The sequence below is a fragment of the Crinia signifera genome, chromosome 12 (genome assembly GCF_055691185.1).
Source record: "Crinia signifera chromosome 12, ASM5569118v1, whole genome shotgun sequence".
Classification (NCBI taxonomy): Eukaryota; Metazoa; Chordata; class Amphibia; order Anura; family Myobatrachidae; genus Crinia; species Crinia signifera.
Window position 1 is genome coordinate 81,293,392 of NC_139228.1, and position 21,568 is coordinate 81,314,959.

At 46.2% G+C, this 21,568-nt stretch overlaps 1 protein-coding gene across 4 annotated transcripts in view; it reads left to right on the plus strand.

Moving 5' to 3' along the window:
• Positions 1-21,568, plus strand: part of GANC (glucosidase alpha, neutral C) — a 63,105-nt gene that overhangs the window by 5,920 nt on the left and 35,617 nt on the right. For 3 of the 4 annotated variants that reach the window (XM_083167218.1, XM_083167217.1, XM_083167219.1), the window contains exons 3-10: positions 1,706-1,762; positions 4,876-4,984; positions 11,052-11,179; positions 13,983-14,162; positions 15,485-15,530; positions 17,051-17,108; positions 17,186-17,279; positions 20,731-20,911. In XM_083167218.1, the coding sequence (XP_083023344.1) occupies positions 1,706-1,762; positions 4,876-4,984; positions 11,052-11,179; positions 13,983-14,162; positions 15,485-15,530; positions 17,051-17,108; positions 17,186-17,279; positions 20,731-20,911 (853 nt within the window). The remainder of the gene's footprint in view (positions 1-1,705; positions 1,763-4,875; positions 4,985-11,051; positions 11,180-13,982; positions 14,163-15,484; positions 15,531-17,050; positions 17,109-17,185; positions 17,280-20,730; positions 20,912-21,568) is intronic. The other variant, XM_083167220.1, reaches the window with a different exon arrangement.

Below are 21,568 nucleotides of genomic sequence, written 5' to 3' on the forward strand. Positions count from 1 at the left end.
ATGCCTTGCCATAGTTTTGGCATTCCCTAATAGCAAAACTGTGGCAAGGCATGATGGGACTTGTAGTTTCTCAACAGCTGGAGGGCCATAGTTTGGACATGACTGCACTAGGCGATGTGTGTGCAAAGCAATATTGGCGGCGGAGGATTCTCGGCACAGTGCTGGCATTGGCAACTTGACCGCTCGCTGTGTTATTGACAGCAGGCGGCTGTTTGGAGGCATGCCGCTGGAATTTTGGGGGCGTCCCCTGGCTGCCCCAAAAAGGGAGGGAGGGCTGCTGACGTCATCAGCGGCCTCCTCATCACGGCCATCGCAGCGCAGTGTAAGTTCTGGCTTGCTCTGCGAACAGGGGTACAACCATTCGATTCTCCATGTGTGCATGGCTGCAAACGAATTCACAGCCATGCACAGTGGTGGGAATTATTGTGTGTGGGGCAGTGTTTACCAGATGGCAGTGCTCAGAAGATTTGCATCCTAGCAATCAGGTCTGAATCAGACCCACAGTCACACACAGATATATATATGTGTCATTTACCAAATTATTCACATTGCATTGCGACGAAGATGCATTTTTTTTGTGCAAAATAAATACTTGATGCTAAAAGATTCTCACGGGACCTGGCTTGCCAAGAGAGGCTATAGCAATGATTTGTGGATGTACTTGGACCGTTTCCACACAGTGTATGCTCAGCAGCTATGCATATGGAACTTTCAGCGCCTTTGACCAATTTAGCTCAGCCACTTCTGCGATTGGGTCTGATGAGCAGGTGTAACTGCAGCAATGGGGCGTTCGCATAAAACATAAGTGTTCAAAGGACGTGGACTTGTGGATGGAAGTGTGGGCTCAAAGGAAAGCATGATCACATAGGTCCCGCTGATTTGAGACATCCCTTTTACCAAGGATAGGGCTGCTGTGCACATGTATGCTGGCTGTAATGATGGCTGGTTAAGGGAGTTGTGGCTGAATAAATGTGGCCATCTCTGTATACAGACGGAGCCTGAGATCCGCATTTGTATACAAGCACACAGTGTGACTGCTTCTGCAGCTGACGTCCATGTGACTCTGAATCTAATCAGAATCAACTTTATTGGCCATGTATACTTAAACAGTGACAGATATGTGAACACATACAGGTATAGGCTAGAAGTACCCTGGGGGATCTAGACGCAGGAAACACATACCTGCTAAGCAGCACAGTGCCTAGGCAGCCCATCAGTTGCACCACTGGTCATTGCAGCAGCCAGGCAGGTACCAATATAAGCAGAGACAGTTCAGATATCACACAGGGAATATAAACCAGCCGAGCTGCACAGCACCTAGGCAGCCGTCAGCGGCGCCACTGGTCATTGCAGCAGCCAGGCAGGTACCAATATAAGCAGAGACAGTACAGATATCACACAGGGAATATATACCCGCCGAGCTGCACAGCACCTAGGCAGCCGTCAGCGGCACCACTGGTCATTGCAGCAGCCAGGTAGGTAACAGTATGAGCAAAGACAGTTACACACAGTTACAGCAGAGACAGTACAGTTATCACACAAGAGATGTGGGGTTACATATGGCTGAGTGCACAGTTCCTAGGCAGCCATTTCAAAAAATATCTTAATAACCATATTAAAAGGTGTCTCTTTAGCCATTTGTATATATATAATAATTGTTAATCAAAATACATATTAAAAACAATCTTTCAATCTTTATTATCAGTGTACTGATTGAGGACAAGAACAAGTTTATGACATGCAGTCAGATTGGATTCTACAGGTAAATTTACTGATATAATTATGGTGGAATATTGGAGTTGTTAAGTATTTTGTGTATTGGTGACAAGTGCGGAATCAGACATTTCTGAAAATTTCTGTTGGCTGAAAAAGGGTGCTCTGTGGCAATTGGTTTGTGTGCAGGGAGATCACAGCTGGCCGCTCTGTTGCAATTGGTTTGTGTGCAGGGAGATTACGGCTGGCCGCTCTGTGGGAATTGGTTTGTGTGCAGGGAGATTACGGCTAGCCGCTCTGTGGCAATTGGTTTGTGTGCAGGGAGATTACGGCTGGCCGCTCTGTCGGAATTGGTTTGTGTGTAGGGAGATTACGGCTGGCTGCTCTGTGGCAATTGGTTTGTGTGCAGGGAGATTACGGCTGGCCGCTCTGTGGGAATTGGTTTGTGTGTAGGGAGTTTACGGCTGGCCGCTCTGTGGGAATTGGTTTGTGTGTAGGGAGATCACGGCTGGCTGCTCTGTGGCAATTGGTTTGTGTGTAGGGAGATTATGGATGGCTGCTCTGTGGCAATTGGTTTGTGTGTAGGGAGATTACAGCTGGCCGCTCTGTGGGAATTGGTTTGAGTGCAGGGAGATTACGGCTGGCCGCTCTGTGGCAATTGGTTTGTGTGCAGGGAGATTACGGCTAGCCGCTCTGTGGGAATTGGTTTGTGTGCAGGGAGATTACGGCTGGCCGCTCTGTGGCAATTGGTTTGTGTGCAGGGAGATTACGACTGGCCGCTTTGTGGGAATTGGTTTGTGTGTAGGGAGATCGGCTTGCTGCTCTGTGGGAATTGGTTTGGGTGCAGGGAGATTACGGCTGGCCGCTCTGTGGGAATTGGTTTGTGTGCAGGGAGATTACGGATTGCCGCTCAGTGGGAATTGGTTTGTGTGTAGGGAGATTACGGCTGGCCGCTTAGTGGGAATTGGTTTGTGTGTAGGGAGATTACGGCTGGCTGCTCTGTCGGAATTGGTTTGTGTGTAGGGAGATTATGGATGGCTGCTCTGTGGCAATTGGTTTGTGTGCAGGGAGATTACGGCTGGCCGCTCTGTGGGAATTGGTTTGTGTTCAGGGAGATTACGGCTGGCCGCTCTGTGGCAATTGGTTTGTGTGCAGGGAGATTATGGCTGGCCGCTCTGTCGGAATTGGTTTGTGTGTAGGGAGATTACGGCTGGCTGCTCTGTGGCAATTGGTTTGTGTGTAGGGAGATTACAGCTGGCCGCTCTGTGGGAATTGGTTTGTGTGCAGGGAGATTACGGCTGGCCGCTCTGTGGGAATTGGTTTGTGTGTAGGGAGATTACGGCTGGCCGCTCTGTGGGAATTGGTTTGTGTGTAGGGAGATTACGGCTGGCTGCTCTGTGGCAATTGGTTTGTGTGTAGGGAGATTACGGATGGCTGCTCTGTGGCAATTGGTTTGCGTGTAGGGAGATTACAGCTGGCCGCTCTGTGGGAATTGGTTTGTGTGCAGGGAGATTACGGCTGGCCGCTCTGTGGCAATTGGTTTGTGTGCAGGGAGATTACGGCTGGCCGCTCTGTCGGAATTGGTTTGTGTGTAGGGAGATTACGGCTGGCTGCTCTGTGGCAATTGGTTTGTGTGTAGGGAGATTACAGCTGGCCGCTCTGTGGGAATTGGTTTGTGTGCAGGGAGATTACGGCTGGCCGCTCTGTGGGAATTGGTTTGTGTGTAGGGAGATTACGGCTGGCCGCTCTGTGGGAATTGGTTTGTGTGTAGGGAGATTACGGCTGGCTGCTCTGTGGCAATTGGTTTGTGTGTAGGGAGATTACGGATGGCTGCTCTGTGGCAATTGGTTTGCGTGTAGGGAGATTACAGCTGGCCGCTCTGTGGGAATTGGTTTGTGTGCAGGGAGATTATGGCTGGCCGCTCTGTGGCAATTGGTTTGTGTGCAGGGAGATTACGGCTGGCCGCTCTGTGGGAATTGGTTTGTGTGCAGGGAGATTACGGCTGGCCGCTCTGTGGCAATTGGTTAGTGTGTAGAAAGATTACGGCTGGCCGCTCTGTGGCAATTGGTTTGTGTGCAGGGAGGTTACGGCTTGCCGCTTAGTGGGAATTGGTTTGTGTGTAGGGAGGTTACGGCTGGCCGCTCTGTGGGAATTGGTTGGTGTGTAGGGAGATTACGGCTGGCCGCTCTGTGGCTATTGGTTTGTGTGTAGGGAGATTACGGCTGGCCGCTCTGTGGCAATTGGTTTGTGTGTAGGGAGATTACGGCTGGCCGCTCTGTGGCAATTGGTTTGTGTGTAGGGAGATTACGGCTGGCCGCTCTGTGGGAATTGGTTTGTGTGTAGGGAGATTACGGCTGGCCGCTCTGTGGGAATTGGTTTGTGTGTAGGGAGATTACGGCTGGCCGCTCTGTGGGAATTGGTTTGTGTGTAGGGAGATTACGGCTGGCCGCTCTGTGGAAATTGGTTTGTGTGTAGGGAGATTACGGCTGGCCGCTCTGTGGAAATTGGTTGGTGTGTAGGGAGTTTACGGCTGGCCGCTCTGTGGCAATTGGTTGGTGTGTAGGGAGATTACGGCTGGCCGCTCTGTGGGAATTGGTTTGTGTGTAGGGAGATTACGGCTGGCCGCTCTGTGGGAATTGGTTTGTGTGTAGGGAGATTACGGCTGGCCGCTCTGTGGGAATTGGTTTGTGGGCAGGGAGATTACGGCTGGCCGCTCTGTGGGAATTGGTTTTTGTGTAGGGAGATTACGGCTGGCCGCTCTGTGGCAATTGGTTTGTGTGTAGGGAGATTACGGCTGGCCGCTCTGTGGCAATTGGTTTGTGTGTAGGGAGATTATGGCTGGCTGCTCTGTGGGAATTGGTTTGTGTGTAGGGAGAATACGGCTGGCCGCTCTGTGGCAATTGGTTTGTGTGTAGGGAGATTACGGCTGGCCGCTTGGTGGGAATTGGTTTGTGTGCATGGAGATTACGGCTGACTGCTCTGTGGGAATTGGTTTGTGTGTAGGGAGATTACGGCTGGCCGCTCTGTGGAAATTGAGCCCCTCTAATCCCTAGTGTTTCAGTGTCCTCCACTGGACCCAATAAAGGTTTTTTACAGTACAAAATCCTTTACAACGCTAGCAATAGGCGTTACTGCATAACATTATTCCACATCTTCCTACAGAAGGCAGAAACTCCTTCTCCCTGGCCAGTCACTGTACCTGGCTCAGCTGGACACGCTGACAGTAGAGAATGACATTGTCACCGTCAGTATCATTCACCAGGAAACAAAGGTCAGTGTGTGACATCATGGGAAAAGGTGTTTGTGTGCAGTGGAAGTGATGTGAAGGACCTGAGTTACAGTTTAGAGACAGTTGACTGCACAGATTACTATTAGGAAAAGGAGATTATCCCAATCTATGTTCATTATAAATCACACTGAATAGCACCACTCACATTCAAATGGCTCCAGGAGTTCCACTGCCGCCTGGGGCATAAGGAGACTGCAGTCCAAAATTGTCCAGATGTTTCTTTGTGGTTGTATCCAACTCGCCATCGGTCCTAACCATGAGGATTGGCGGTTTTGGAAAAGGCCACTATTTGCAGCAGTAACAGATTAATATTTGTGGCCATTTATCATCTGAGTCATGGAAGGGCACCACGTCCCATAAAAGGCTGTACCATCAATGACTTTACCCCATGAGATGCTTCTTTTTTTTTTTTTAAACATTTTTTATTGATTCATCACAAGTTATTTCATATACAAGTAACATTACAAGCTTATCATTACATGTTAAGCATATTTGTTCAGTAGGGGTTCTGAACATAAGGATATAAGAGTCAATGGTACAGTTTATAGACTTCGAGGTATTGTGGTATGTGTCGTTCTTCCTGTTGTTACAGATCAATGGTGGTGAGGTGTTGATGTTGGTATGCAAGTAAACATTTTGATATTAAATAGACATTTTGATATATACAATACTTCATTATATCGACAACCGTGCTGAACTTTCCCTTTACTTCTTGTCCCTAATTGACTGGACAGCGGAACCACAAATCTTTTTAAAAAGGAGGTCTCCCATTTGCTACCATCTCCAGATCATACCATGTTGTAGACTTAAGGCTATTTCTCACCGCGTCTTTCAATTGTGCGCTAAGGGTCATTATATAAGGTAACCATGTGTTGACAAATTTACTTACTAGTTTTTCCTTGTTTGTCATTACTTCTGTCCAATCCATTGTGAACATATGTTGGATTCTAGGGTACAATAGTGATTGCGAGATTCGTGTAGTTTCTACCCATTGTGAAAGAATGTTTTTTTTTCCTGCTGCTGCTATTTTAAGTAATAGGTGTCTTGTACCCTTAGTTAGTGTCGTTTTATCCTGTCTGGTGTAGACATTCCAAAAGGCCCATTCTTTAGTTATCTTGAATTGTATATTCAATTGTGAGTTTATATAGGACTGTGTTTCCTCCCAGAAGTCTCTAACAATTGAGCACTCCCATAAACAGTGCATCATATCTGCATTTGGTTCCTGACATTTAAAGCAGTTAGATGTCTGAGATTCTCCAGTCAGAAATCTTAGTTTGGGCGTGTAGTAAGATCTATGGAGAATTTTTTGGTTCATTTCCATGGGTTGGGATCATTTGGTCTATTGCATTATGGTCGAAAGTCATTAGGTCGAATCCATTAGGTCGACATGCTAAAAGGTCGACATGACTGTAGGTCGACATGGGAAAAGGTCGACATGATTCTAGGTCGAAAGGTCATTAGTTCGACAGGTCATTAGTTCGACAAGGTCATTAGTTCGACATTGTCTATGTCGACATTCACAAGGTCGACATGGGGTTTTTCACTGTTTTTTTACCTGAATGTCAACACAGTCGACATGGACACAGTTTAAAGTGCACTGCATCCCCTCGCATCGCTCGCTGCGCTCGCTATGCGTCGGGCACGGTGCCTCGCTACGCTCGGCACACTATTTTATTCTCCCACCACGCCCTAGTGGATGGTAGGGCATGAAATACCGCCTGTCGGCACATGTTGGCTCAAAAAACAGTGAAAAACTCCATGTCGACCTTGTGAATGTCGACATAGACAATGTCGAACTAATGACCTTGTCGAACTAATGACCTGTCGAACTAATGACCTTTCGAACTAGAATCATGTCGACCTTTTCCCATGTCGACCTAGAGTCATGTCGACCTTTTAGCATGTCGACCTAATATATTCGACCTAATGACTGTCGACCATAATGCAGTAGACCAAATGACCGCATCCCATTTCCATGAATGTGCTGGCCACTAAGAGTTTATTCATTTCTACATATGATGAGAGGATTTTTTCCATTGTGATATTAGGAAAGTCTGCTTGCCATTTTAAAAGACCTAGTGGTGGGGAAGTGATGTCTAGTAGTTTTCGAGATTTAGAATAAATTTGTGATGTGGTCAGTATTGCCGGAGTATGCCTAACCGCTGAATCTAGGTCATTACTTTTGTCATGGTTCGTTAATTCTCGTAAAAGTTTGGTGATATAACTAGCGACCTGCAAATATTGGAAAAGCGGGAATATGATGTTTGGGTATTTTTCTTGTATTTGAGCTCTAGTTAAGGGTTTCCACTGAGCCAGGTCCATGAACTGGTAAATGTAGCGCAGTCCTTTTTTGTTCCATTCCGGGAAGCATGGATGTGTGTGAAAGGGGCTAAAGTTGGGATTTCCACTCAGCGGCATGAATAAGGATTTATATGTTTTTAATTTCTTATTGATTCGTACTGATCTCCATGCTGTACATGTTGTATTTATTAGGATGTTTTCTCTTAAGTCTTTTTCTAGTGAATTGGGGTGTGTATGCAATAACATTACTAGATCTTTATGTGGGCTAAAGGTTTGTTCTCGAGATCTATTGGTGTATACGTTGTTGCCTTTAATCCAGTCAATTGCTATTTTATAATTGGCTGCCAGCGCGTAACTTTTTAATCATGGCAGGTTCACTCCCCCTAGATCTTTAGGTTGTTGGAGTTTGAATAATGAGATTCTTGCTTCCCCCCCCCCCCCCCCCCATATAAAAGCGGATAGAGCTTTGTTAAATAATTTTAGGTCTTGTTTCCTAGGCATTATGGGCAGCATTTGTATCAGGTATAGCAGTCTTGGGAAGGTTATCATCTTATACAGGTGACTCCTGCCTATGTAGGAGAGGGGCAGATTCTTCCATTTTTGAAAATCTTGGTAGGATTTGGTGAACAATTTAGTGTAGTTAAGTTCATATAGTCTTTCGATGTCAGGATGTATGTTTATACCTAGGTATTGTATTGTATTTACTGCCCATGTGAATGGGAATGTGTTTCCCCATCCTAGTTTAGATCTCGGTCCTAGGGCTAATGCTATCGTCTTAGTATAATTTAATTTAAAACCTGTTACAGTTTCCAGTCTGTTGAATACTGTTATTAGTGTGGGGATGATTCGTTTGGGGTTGGAGAAATATAGTAACAGGTCATCCGCGAAGGCTGAAAATTTAATTGTGTCTGCACCTATCTTGATACCCGTCCAGTCGGGCAGGGAGTCAAAATAACGCAGAATGGGATCTAATGCCAAGTTAAAAAGGAGGGGCGACAGTGGGCACCCTTGTCGTGTCCCTCTGAATAATGTAAATTGGGTGGAGTTCAGGGAATTTATGGTGAGAGATGCTTTGGGGTCTTTGTATAATGCGTTAAAAATGTGAATAAATTCTGGGCCGAAGTCCTGATGTGTGAATACCCAGGTTAAATGGGACCATGAGATTCGGTCAAATGCCTTGTCCGCATCGCAACTTAGTATTAGGTTATCTAGTTCCCTTGTCAATTTGGTATGCGTTAGGGCTGCAATAAGTGTTCTGATGTTGTTCACCGAATGTCGATTTCTGACGAAACCCGTTTGCGCAGGATGGAGGATATCTGGGAGAATTAATTGTAGCCTTTGTGCCATTATCTTTGAGAATATTTTGAGGTCTTGATTCAATAAAGAAATGGGCCTGTATGAGGAAACTTCTGTTGGGTCTTTGTTTGGTTTGGGGATTAATATAATTCTGGCGTCATTGAAGCGGTCTGGTGCCATGTTTCCTTTGAGGATGGAATTGTACAAGTTATGTAAATGCGGTAGAAGTATGGGGGAGAGCATTTTATAGTATGCCGCTGATAGTCCGTCGGGACCTGGGCTTTTCCCTAGTGGCAGGGATGAAATTATTGTGGAAATTTCCAGTTCCGTATGAGATGCTTCTTTATCAATTGCTTATCGCATTGTTGAAGGAGCTGTTTGAGCTGGGCATGCAGACATGGGCTATGTATGCTCCAGTGCCGGACGGGTACCACACCCGTATGCTCAGACGCCAGGCTGTCGGGGAAAGAGCCGAAGATCCTTCTCCAGCGACAGTGTAGGTCAGTGCTCCCAAACTGTTCACGGTTTCCAGGTCACCCGGCAGGTGTACAGCTGCACTCATTACTCACTGACACATTTAAAAAGATCCACAGGTAGAACTAATTATTTCACTTGTGATTCTGTGAGGAGACCTGGGAAATATGCACTGTTGGGGGTATTGGAGGACATGCTTCGGGAACTGACGGAGAGAGATCACTGGTTTCCAGCTGCACCCTGAGGTGCCTTGGGGCACTCAATGGGGGGCCCTGGGTTAGTGGTTCAGGTCCAATTCAAATGATTTATGGCCAATGTAATAGGCAAAACCAGTACTTCTGGCTTCTCATCATAATATATGAGTCCTGTCCCTCACCAGATAACTGAACCTAAGTATGACATATAAACACCATTTACTTCATTTAATATTTTTTTCAGAATTTCTCAAGACGCTAGGGGGTGCATTTTTAGGGCACTGTTATTCCCAAAAGGTTTAGTTAGCCGCTGGTGTATATTGTAGGCTAGAGTGGCTGACACTAACGATGATCCCACCTAGATTTCGTTTTCCACCAACATGGCCTCAATAAAAGGAAACACCAATGATCTTGCATGTACAAATTCAGCGAGTCTTAGGGGGTCTTATATTGAATTCCACCTGTCGAGTCTCAGTCAAGCTGAGCGAAAACAGGCCGGATACACACTAGTACATATATCTGCAGATCAATTGATCTGCAGATACATCTACAGACGGATCAGGCAGCGTGTTCTCTATACACACTGCCTGATGACTTCAATATCTTTAGATATTCCGGCCATGGGCTGTGTTGCAGAGCCAACACGGTATATCTGTGAATGAATTTATTGATGGTACACACTGGCCGATAGTCTGTCGTTATATAGGCCATTCATTGGCTGATATATATAGGCCAGTGTGTACACACCTTTAGAAGACACAGTACAGGTACGTTTTTCACAGTTCGCTCCGGAACATACAAAGTCATGGGACTTAAAGAATAATGGTGGAGATGTATTAAAATGCAGTTTTTGTTTTTAAAATAACTGGTCCCGCTTCTCCAGCATAACAAGGAGAAGCGGGCACCCGTTATTGGCAAATGCATTAACGCCCCCAAGCCGATAAGGAGAGTCGTTATGTCCAGCGTTAACGGCTCTCCTTATCAGCTTCCCTGTGCATTCGCGGCTTTCCCCCCGGCCGGCTTTCTCGGCATGTGCAAGATCTCGCTATTATCGCGAGATCTCCAGCGCAGCCTGAGCCCAGAAGCAGGGCTAGCATTGTCCTCGCAGTGAGGGATCGGACAACACTAGCCCTGAGCTGGCTAAGCGGCCGGAGCGAATTAACACCTGGGCGGCTGTTAATACATCGTCCCGGCCGCTAATCACTGGGGGGGATTATAGAGGACAGCCCCGCCTAATGTAACTCGGTGGGCTGTCACTAGTGCACGTTAGGTGCCCTAGTAATACATTGGGGAAAACATAATCCCCCAGTTAACCAGCGTTAAGTGCATTTCTGCCTCAATGTATGTTCACTTCAGACCAAGAGCCTGATTCTGGTTCACTCGCAAAGGCAAATTCTCTCTTTAATGGACAAAGCCATGTGCACTGCAGGGGGGAGGGGGTGAAGATATCTATATTGCAGTGTAAAAATAAAGCAGTCAGTATTTACCCTGCACAGAAACAAAATAACTCACCCAAATCTAACTGTCTCTGCACCTGTTACATCAGCCCCACCTGCAGTGCAGCATGGTTTTGTCCATTAGAGAGTGAATTTGCTTTTGCGAGTGAACCAGAATCAGGCCCCAATAACATGCAATGTGTATAGAAACATCGACTTTGTACCGATACACTATGTCAGTTCTGTGATGCTACAAGCTTGGTTCTGTGGCTTTTCTAAATCGGTTATTTATCATTTCCACCCAACCCTTAAATCCCACGTATCTGAATATGTTCTCTTATCTTTTAGGTTCCACTGAAACTACAGGTGTTTGCAATTGAGGGAAATATATTAAGGCTGAAAATCAATGATCTTTTTCCATCAAAACCCAGATTTGAGGTTCCTGATGTTTTGGTGAAGGAACCAAAATATCAGAGGTAAGATTTATGTTTATATTATCTCAAACCAGGCGAATTCCAAATAGATCAGGAAAGGAATTGTTAGGATAGAAATGTAAAATGAATCTAAGTGGTGTGAATTAATATATTGTCTAATCTGCCGTATCGCTTATGTGCTTTTTTACGTTATTTCTAGTAAGGCTGGATTTGCAGTAAGTTACATTAGGCTTCTGTTTTGAAGAAAGGTGCACATAAGCATACTAATTGTTCTGTCCGTTTCTGGTTAATTGCACATTAGCCGTCACCAATTATATGCATCAATGTTTCCAACTCATCTCAAGAATGTAAGAAGCTGCCATCGTTTTAGGTTATTGTATATACTTTGGGATAGTGCCGTGCTCAATCTGATATAATTGATATTGCACAAGCGTAATATATAAAAATGACACAGTGTTAATCTAAACGTTGTTTACTTAAAATTGTGACAGTGAATTTGTAATACATGCAGTACAGATAATGTCAAGTTCTGTGCACTGGCCCTTGGCCCCTGTGTGTACGATTTATGGCAATATCTCCTGGTCTGTATGCTTCACAGATCAATGTCCAATACTGGCTGCTGATAGTTGCAGCGCTTTTGTCTCAGTCTAATTTCTTGGATATACGCTGTTTGCGGCGTCCCATCAAACAGCTGTATAACAATGTGCTCAATATCTTCGGGTACCCCTTTAACGGTGACAACTTCTTACGCGGGTTTTCGGAGGAGAGGGGACTGGTGCAGATTAGGGTGCCGGTGTCTCTCTGCTGCTGTTCGGGTGTCTGTGGTGCCGTACGAGTGTTAGTACACTCAGTACGTCAATCGCCGCTGGTGCCCGATGGCTGCATGGACTTCTGGGAGCGGGGATCGTTGTGTTGGGCAGCATCGCCGCCGCAAACACCGCCTCACTTGCTCACCCGGGATACCTCCTGCCTCGCTCATCTCTTGCTACCTCCTACTTACCCTCTCCACGCCGACGGTCTCTCTCACACTTCAGCGGGTGGAAGTTGCCAGTTCCTGGTTGTCACTGGGTCCTGGGGCGATCTCAGCCCGATCCTTCGGCTGGGTATGTTCTCTCTCCAACGCGTTTCAGCTTACTGCCTTCTTCAAGGAGGTGTGTGCTTAGGGAGCCTTTGCGTGTTTAAATCTCCCGGGTTGCTTCCGATGTTGATCATTGATTGGTTTATGGAAGTGTCTGTTTCTATTACTCCTGTGTGTCCATCGTTTTAGGTTAGTTTTTTAACTACGCATATTGCTGATTGTGTTTTAAGAATTACTTGAGCACAAATGTTCATGAAGCCTTCATGGGAACCAGTCCTGCCCCAGTAGTATCCAACAGAATTACTGCAATTATAACTTTCTGAGGCAAATTGAAGGATATTCAGCTGTTTGTCCCACTGGCATCTGTGAGGGCCTGATGATATGGCGAAACACATAGGGGTACATTTACTATAAGATGGGAGTTCTATTGAAAATAGGATGTTGCCCATAGCAACCAATCAATTATCGAATGACTGCACAGCTACAAAAACTAGTGATTATTTTTCGCAATCCCCTCGGAACTTGACTGACAGGAAGCCGGCGTTTGGGGGTGGACACCGGCCGTTTTCTAGGAGTGTCAGAAAAATGCGGGCGTGCGCAGGCATTTTCAGGGAGGGGGTGTGACGTCAGCACCGGCCTCGAACAGTCTTCTCTGTTGCAGAGTTGTGGAAGGGTCAAAGTTCCGCACAGACTGGGGAAATCTATGGATGGTGAGTGAATTGTGTATGGATTTGCAGATCAGCGATCCATTCGCAGGGATTTCACATTGGACGATATTGCAGACCTTTACGCAGCATAGATCAGGTCTGAATCAGGCATCTTGCCCTGGACTCGTGGATTTTCTATTCAATCCTATGAGGTTGCAGATAATAAGTCTATGGGCAATATTCAATGAGGTTTTTCGGCATGTGCAGCGAATCCTGTTCCGGAGCATTCGCTGCCAGCCCTCCCTCTTGCTGCCCGAGACGGCGAATTTTAACCGAGCCGGGGGATGGTGGCAGGCAGGGAGATGGAAGCCTCCCTGCCTGCGCCGGACACTGTGGGGGAGAAGCTTCCCCCCCCCCCCCCCCCCGGGAGAGCTGGCAGGGGACTGGGGTAGGGAGCTGCTGCACTGCTCCCACTTGGCAAATTTAATGAGTGGGAGCAATGATTATACAAATATCTAATGAGCGGCTCTCGGCTCCCGGCCCCCTGCTGGCGAATGTGGAAAAAAAAAATGTCAAAAAATTAAAATGAAATATATATTCATATACTGCAAGCACATGAATATAAATAGCACGCCCCTTCACAGGAAAATAATTCAGATTTTTTTAACACCAAAAAAAAACCCCTTTATTTAAAAAAAATACACTTTCATGTTCACCTAAAAAAGATTTCGAATGCAAAATGGTGAATCATGGCAAAAACCAGGGAGAAAGCAGTTCTCCGTCCTAGCACTGAATACACTCTAGGCGAATCCCAGTCAAAACCCCATTGAAATACACCAGCGACTTGCAGCGAGCATGAAACGTAGAACTGGCCGGCACTCACTGGTCGCTTTTGGCAAGCAGTGAACATTGAATAGGGTGAGTCAGATTTTAAGCGAAAAAGATTCACCGCAAGGAGTGAAAACAGCCCGATTCGCAAAAAAAAAAAAAAACCCTGGTGAATCGGGAGCGTTGAATACTGGCGTATAAGTAGTTTACCTCTAACTGAATTGACCTTCAATATTGTATCACTAATCAGCTATTTGTAAACAATACATTCATGTTTTATGTTTTTCTGAAGGATGACAATCTCCAAGCAGGAAGCAGGTAGCGCGGTTCTGGAATGCCCAGATGCCTCTAGTAAAGTGCACATCACTGCCCAGCCGTTCTCTGTGCTGGTAACTCAGGAGGACAAGCCCCTGATTGGTGTAAATTCCCAGGGACTGTTGCACTTTGACCATCTGCTCTCACCACCAAAGAGGTAGGAGATCAGCCAGGTGAATGTGTCCGTATAAACACCGCCATCATTGTTGGGTTATAACAATGGAATGAGGTCATAGGGTGCCAGTGAGAGATCATCCAATCCTGAACATTTTTATACCGGGAGTGTTGTTAATTTGATGTCTTGTAACAATGATATACAGTGTGTGGGTAATCTACTGGATGGTCAAGAGGCCACTTTTTTTTGGATATTAACCCCTTCAGTGGCAATCTTGAGAATTGTCCGGGCTGTGCCTCAGTGCCCAGTCTGGCAAGCCTGGAAAATTCTCGGGATTGCCACTGTTTACAGCTGGGCAGCGCTGCTGAGTTCAAACACTGAACTCAGGCAGCTTCAGCGCTGCCCGGCTCCCTCCCCTCCGCCGCGCCTCCCCCTCCTCCTCCCCCCTCCCTCCGGATTTTCTATTGAAGTCCCCGGCGCCGGCTTATGACAAGCCGACTGCCGGGGACAGGGACGGAGTGACAGGGCGCAGGTCCGGGCAGCGGCTGATTGACAGTTCAGCGCCGCTGCCCGGACCCAGGTAGGCAGTGGTGGGTTTTTTTAAGGGAGCGCTCCCCATAAAAAACTCACCCAGTGGGGAGCGCTCCCCCCCCCCAAAAAAAAACATCATGAAGGGGTTAATTATCAATATACTGTATATAAACATTTAACTACTCCTCAAATCTATGAGTGAGGTGAAGTACCACCGCTAAGCACTAGAGGTCACTCAATGGAGCTGTGAGGACAGAGATTGGAGGAAGAAGCAGATAGGGACTGGGGGTGGAGTGCAGAGTTTGTGGGCTAAAACTGTCACAGCTCAAAGTGGAAGTACATTGCATTTTGATGGGCTTTTAACTAGTATGTAGATATATGTGTATGGTTACATAGAATATATTATGCTTCCTGCGTTTTTTTATCGCTGCATGATATTTATTATTCTCTTATCTTAGATATTTGTTTTCAACACTTTTTATGTTTATGTTGCATTTTATTTTGAGATAAGTAGCATTGGATTTCCAGGTGTAAAGAGGCACCCCTGACTAAGCTGTTACTGGTTTTATTTGTAAAATGTAAAAGCTATATGATCACTCTGATGTATTTCCTGCTATTATACATTATATAACAGCTGTGTGTTCCTCGTTTCCATTCTGTTAGTTTACAGTACATATATCTCTGGGATAGACTAATGAAATCCAGCTCGTCCGCATAGGGCAACGTGCCAGCCTGTGCCTTGTGTTCTCAGCTAGTGCCCACTATGGCATCTAGGGGTGACATTGAGGTCTACCAGATGTGGTTTTGTTCTCACCTTTATTTGTTTGTTACAGTGAGCGGGGAGAAAAAGACCCTGAAGTGCCGCAGCCTTCCTCTGAGGTACGTAGTAGATCAGAACTTTCTCAGTTTAATAGAAATACATTTTAGCTTAGTCGGACAGATCTCAGTGCACGCATACAATCGATGACATCTTTCATACAGCACACGGGTAGATGCAAATTGACATGTTTATTCATATCTCCATCCTATTATTAGTTGTACGGCATTTGGTCAGATTTGTCTTTCCGTGAGCTGGGCGTTTAGGAGCGTCCATAGAACCATGCTGTCTTGTGGGCATGTATCTATAGCATAATGTGTAAGGCAGGTATTGCACAGGGGGAGATGCCAGTAGGTCACTGGTAGGTGTACAAAAAGTAGATCCCCATTTACAAAGGTCCGGCCCCCCCATGTCTAGATTAGTAGACTGTTATAGGTTTACCATCCACGTAGACTACAATTGAGAATGATAATGTGACCCAAAGCATAGTAAGCGAAGCGAGGGCATGGGTTACACTAATGGGGGATCCACGTCAACAGATATCAACACTGACTCCAAAAAAAGGGGGAAAAACTCATGTTGACCTTTTCATGTGTCCGCCTTTTTGACAATGCCGACCTTCTCCATGTTGAATTTTGGACCCTGTCAACATATTGCATGTCAACGTTTTGGTGTTGACCTATTGACCTATTGATTATCCAAAACCTGATATATAGTGCAGGCATGTCCAAACCATGGCCCATCATGTCATGCCACAGTTTTGCTATTAGGGAATGCTAAAACTATGGCACGGCATGCTGGGATATGTAGTTTCACAACAGCTGGAGGGCCACAGTTTGGACATGCCTGATATAGGCCCTCTGATGGATATATGAACTTGGCTTTCACGCATACTGCCTACTTTTAATTTCTCATCTCCACAGGAAGCCTCTCAGGGAGAAGCCCAGAGAGAAAATGTTTCACATCACTTATGGGGGCAGGGCCAAACTGTCATGTCAGACCCGCCCCCAAGGTGGGTAATGCCCACAGTTCGCAAATCTGAGGATAGGGGGCGGGGTTAAATGCTGCCATTCCCCTCTTTACCCCCGGCCCCTCCGCCCTGTGTCTCAGTAGTTGTAGTGCTATTATTTTTAGCTTCCGGGAGGGTAGGTAACTATGCTTTTACATTAATTAAACATTTCGAGTCAGTATTTTTACACTCAGAATTATGGTCGGTTCTAAAACTCAGACACACTGTTATTTATCACTCCACACCTCTGAGCGGGACTATCCAGTCTGTAATGTTCGCCCTTCTGAGTGCTATTCCTGGGGGTGGACAACTTTCCATAGCAGGACGCCATTCACCCCATCACTCATCTGCGACGGGGTGGATGCTGGAGCGCGCATAAGCTCTCACCGCTCATCGCCGGGCCGTACACGCTGGGCGGCTTTTGAGCTCAAAATCGAGTATGGGCCTTAACTATGATTTAGGAATATGACTGTGTAATCTGCTTTCTTTTATTATTTTATTGGTTGCGTATTCATACACACAGAGATATAACTGCTGTTCTCACTGTCGGATGAATGTTCTCTGTCTCAATAGGAAGAGTTTGGACTCTGGAGAGAAGAGTTTGAAAACGATCTGGACATTAAATTAAACGGTAACACAAAGCTGCACGTTTGACGGGATATTTTTATGTTACCAGCTGTGTTGTTAATGTACGTTCTATCTGCGCAGGCCGCTCTGTAGGACTGGATTTTACCATGCATGGTTTTGAATCTGTTTGCGGCCTTCCAGAACATGCCGATACACACTGGCTGAAAAACACCGGGTATGTTACATCCAATACACCTAAAGCAGACATCCATATTGTTATAAATGGTATGATATGTGCCACACCATACGACATAACAGAATGATAGATGTGCGTATTTATGGGCGGGGACAAGGTGGTGGCTTAGTATATGCGCAGAGATGTCCATCTTATGGGAGTAATATCCCACAGCCGCTCCTGTTACAGGGATTGTATACACAGATGCTCAACCAGTCACATAGGAGGCCTTACAGAGACAGCTGCCGCTACCATATGCTGGGCACAAGCCGCACCAATCCGTATTACAGTGTGTTGCGTCCTAGTGTTTGCACAGTGAGAGGCGTGGGTGCGCACCAGGGAAGGACTGCATAGAGGCATTTGCATCAAATCCTAGATGGACGACCACCGGTAGATGCATCTGCTTCTCCATAAGGCCCATTATATTCCGAGGCAGGTACAGGTCAGTCTGCCCACTCACACTGATCTCTATTGCCCAAGCCACAGAGTGATCTATTGCTACAGACCTGGCTTATGTGTGACTCCAATCCTGTGCTGTATTCTTGAACGAATTCCACCTGCCCTGACCCCAGCCCATAGTTTGGACTCATCCATCTGCATAGTGAGCTGTTGCTCAATGAGGTTAGTTCTGGGAGCCACAATCTCTTTCCACAGCATCCAAGACGGTATCAAGGGTGAAAACGATGGTTCCTAATAAACTCTGTGGCTTAGATGCGGCTGATAGCAACTGCTTGTGATAGTCAGCGCCGGCATCAGTCAGTGTGTATTTGCACCATCCCTAAGGCACTTTGTGCCTGATATAGAGGTAGATACAGCTGAATCTAGTGGCGGTCACCCATCTGAAACGCTATTCAATTGCTATTTTCTGGTGTACATCTATTCGTCCGGATGTGCGAGGACTGTTAATATTTCAAAAACATCAGCACTTACACCTGCAGGTGCAGTATCACTGTCCAAGTATGACCATTTCTGTGACTGTTCTGCAGCATACCCCCTGCTGGCCACCTATGCAAATGGTAGTCTATTGCAGCTATACAATTGTTGCTGCCATGCTAATAAGAGTCTATCACAGCTATTCAATTGTTGCTCCGATCAGATGCGCATTAGGACTTGTCTGACTGTTCTGCAGCATGCCCCCTGCTGACCGTCCATGCTAATAGGAGTCTATCGGAGCTATACAATTGTTGCTCCGATCAGACGCTTATTAGTACTTGTGTGACTGTTCTGCAGCATGCCCCCTGCTGACCGTCCATGCTAATGGTAGTCTATCGGAGCTATTCAATTGTTGCTCTGATCAGACGCTCATTAGGACTTGTGGGACTGTTCTGCAGCATGCCCCCTGCTGACCGTCCATGCTAATAGGAGTCTATCGGACCTATTCAATTGTTGCTCCGATCAGATGCTCATTAGGACTTGTCTGACTTATGCAGCATGCCCCCAGCTGACCGTCCATGCTAATAGGAGTCTATCGGAGCTATTCAATTGTTGTTCCGATTAGACGCTCATTAGGACTTGTCTGACTTATGCAGCATGCCCCCTGCTGACCGTTCATGCTAATAGGAGTCTATCGGAGCTATTCAATTGTTGCTCCGATTAGACGCTCATTAGGACTTGTCTGACTTATGCAGCATGCCCCCTGCTGACCGTCCATGCTTATAGGAGTCTATCGGAGCTATTCAATTGTTGCTCCGATTAGACGCTCATTAGGACTTGTCTGACTTATGCAGCATGCCCCCTGCTGACCGTCCATGCTTATAGGAGTCTATCGGAGCTATTCAATTGTTGCTCCGATTAGACGCTCATTAGGACTTGTCTGACTTATGCAGCATGCCCCCTGCTGACCGTCCATGCTAATAGGAGTCTATCGGAGCTATTCAATTGTTGCTCCGATTAGACGCTCATTAGGACTTGTCTGACTTATGCAGCATGCCCCCTGCTGACCGTCCATGCTAATAGGAGTCTATCGGAGCTATTCAATTGTTGCTCCGATTAGACGCTCATTAGGACTTGTCTGACTTATGCAGCATGCCCCCTGCTGACCGTCCATGCTAATAGGAGTCTATCGGAGCTATTCAATTGTTGCTCCGATTAGATGCTCATTAGGACTTGTCTGACTGTTCTGCAGCATGCCCCCTGCAGGCCACCTATGCAAATGGTAGTCTATCGCAGCTATTCAATTGTTGCTCTGATCAGACGCTCATTAGGACTTGTGTGACTGTTCTGCAGCATGCCCCCTGCTGACCGTCCATGCTAATAGGAGTCTATCAGAGCTATACAATTGTTGCTCTGATCAGACGCTCATTAGGACTTGTGTGCCTGTTCTGCAGCATGCCCCCTGCTGACCGTTCATGCTAATGGCAGTCTATCGGAGCTATACAATTGTTGCTCTGATCAGACGCTCATTAGGATTTTACATGTCCGAAAGCACTTTCCGTGGCTAAACCCATCTAATGTTGGCACGTGGGATCTAAACGTTTAGAATTGGGTGCTTTGGGTGCCCTAACTACGGACTTTAAACACATTTTTTCTTGCATCTCCAGAGGCTCTGATAGACTGCCATTGCCATAGAAGGCCAGCAGGGGGGTGCGCATTAGAACTTAATTCCCCCAACAGTTCTGATGTGCTTATGGACATACTGTACAAACGTACACATGTTTACATACACACTTAGTAAATGCCAATTTATCCTGAGCTCCATTGTTTGCTTTATAGAGATATTGGGTGAAATGTAATAGAATGAGAGATTCAGAAAGTGAGAGATTTGGGAAGAACTCTCCAGTTTTTTTAAAGTGGCAATCATTTACACTGCAAAAGCAAACTGATTTTGCAGTGTAAATGATTGCCGCTTTAAAATAACTGGAGATTTCTTACCAAATCTCTCATCCTAATAAATTTTGCCCATAAACTAATTGCACAGACCTCTACCCATACCTGCCTACTTTTAATGTCACCTCTGCGGGAGAAGCCCGGAGAGGCAACACGTCAGGGGGGCGGGAGCAAGTCTGACATCACATTCCCGCCCCCCCTATATGCCGAAAACTCTGTGATACGCGGGGGCTGGGCTTAAATGCAGCGAAATGCCGCGATGGCATCATTTTAGTCCCGCCCCCTCTCCACGGACCCGCGATTTCAGGTAATTACACCAGCGGGCAAGGGAGGAGCGGGGGCAATTAGCAGAATGCGGGAGACTTGCCCACCTTCCGGGGGGGGGCCGGGAGAAGGACCCGATTTCTGTGAGGCTCCCGGCCATTCCGGGAGAGAAGGCAAGCTTGCCTCTAGCTTTCACATATACATACTGGTTTCATTGCTCTGGAATAGTTTTTAGTTACAGTGTAGCGAATGAAGTGGCGTTCCACAACATTTTAGAAACGGAGAGTCGCTGTTACGACAGTACATTACATGGGCAGAAACCTAAATCCAAAGCAATCTTAGTTTTCCTTCTCGCTACCAGGGAAAGTGAAGCGTATCGTCTCTACAATTTGGATGTATTTGGGTACCCAATCTATGATAAAATGGGCACATATGGATCTGTGCCCCTGCTACTAGCACATAATCCTCGGCAGACTTGTGGAATTTTTTGGCTGAATGCATCAGATACTTTAGTAGAAATCGAGTCCAAAGCAGCCTTACAGGTAGGTATAACCGTGTTGGGGCCGTGGTTTCCAGCTGTGAATGAAATACTCAGTCTGTCCCTGTCTCTAATAATGACTTTATAACTTGTGATTTAATGTCTGCAATTGTAATTATTTCTAAATCACTATTTGTTATCACCAATTTGGTAGCGTTTCTTTGTAAAAAGGTAAAAACAGAGGGGGCAATGGTGATTCTAATAGATGCAAACTGGCCCAGAATGGCTTCGAACCTACTAAATGGCCTCTTCCCTTATTATCTCAGGAACCCTTCCAGCATCTAACACGGTCTTGGCTGGTTTGTCAGATGAAGTCGTTATTAATCGCCGAGGTTCTGGCAGATAGAACAGTGTTTAAAAGCTAGGAAACCGGACTTAGACAGGGATACGCTCACTGGGTAGACCCTATGAAGGTCGACATACATAATACATACGACTGAAGGTCGAGAGGGCTTAGGTCAACAACTGAATTAGGTCGACATGGCTAAGGTCGGACGGTCGGCACAATCATTAGTTCAACAATGGGAAGATCGACACTCAACATGTGGACATGAGTTTTTCACGTTCTCTTGAGCCAACTTGTGCCGACCGGTGGTATTTCATACTCTGCCATCCAGTACGTCGCGGTGGGAGAATATAATAGTGTGCCGAGCGCAGCGAG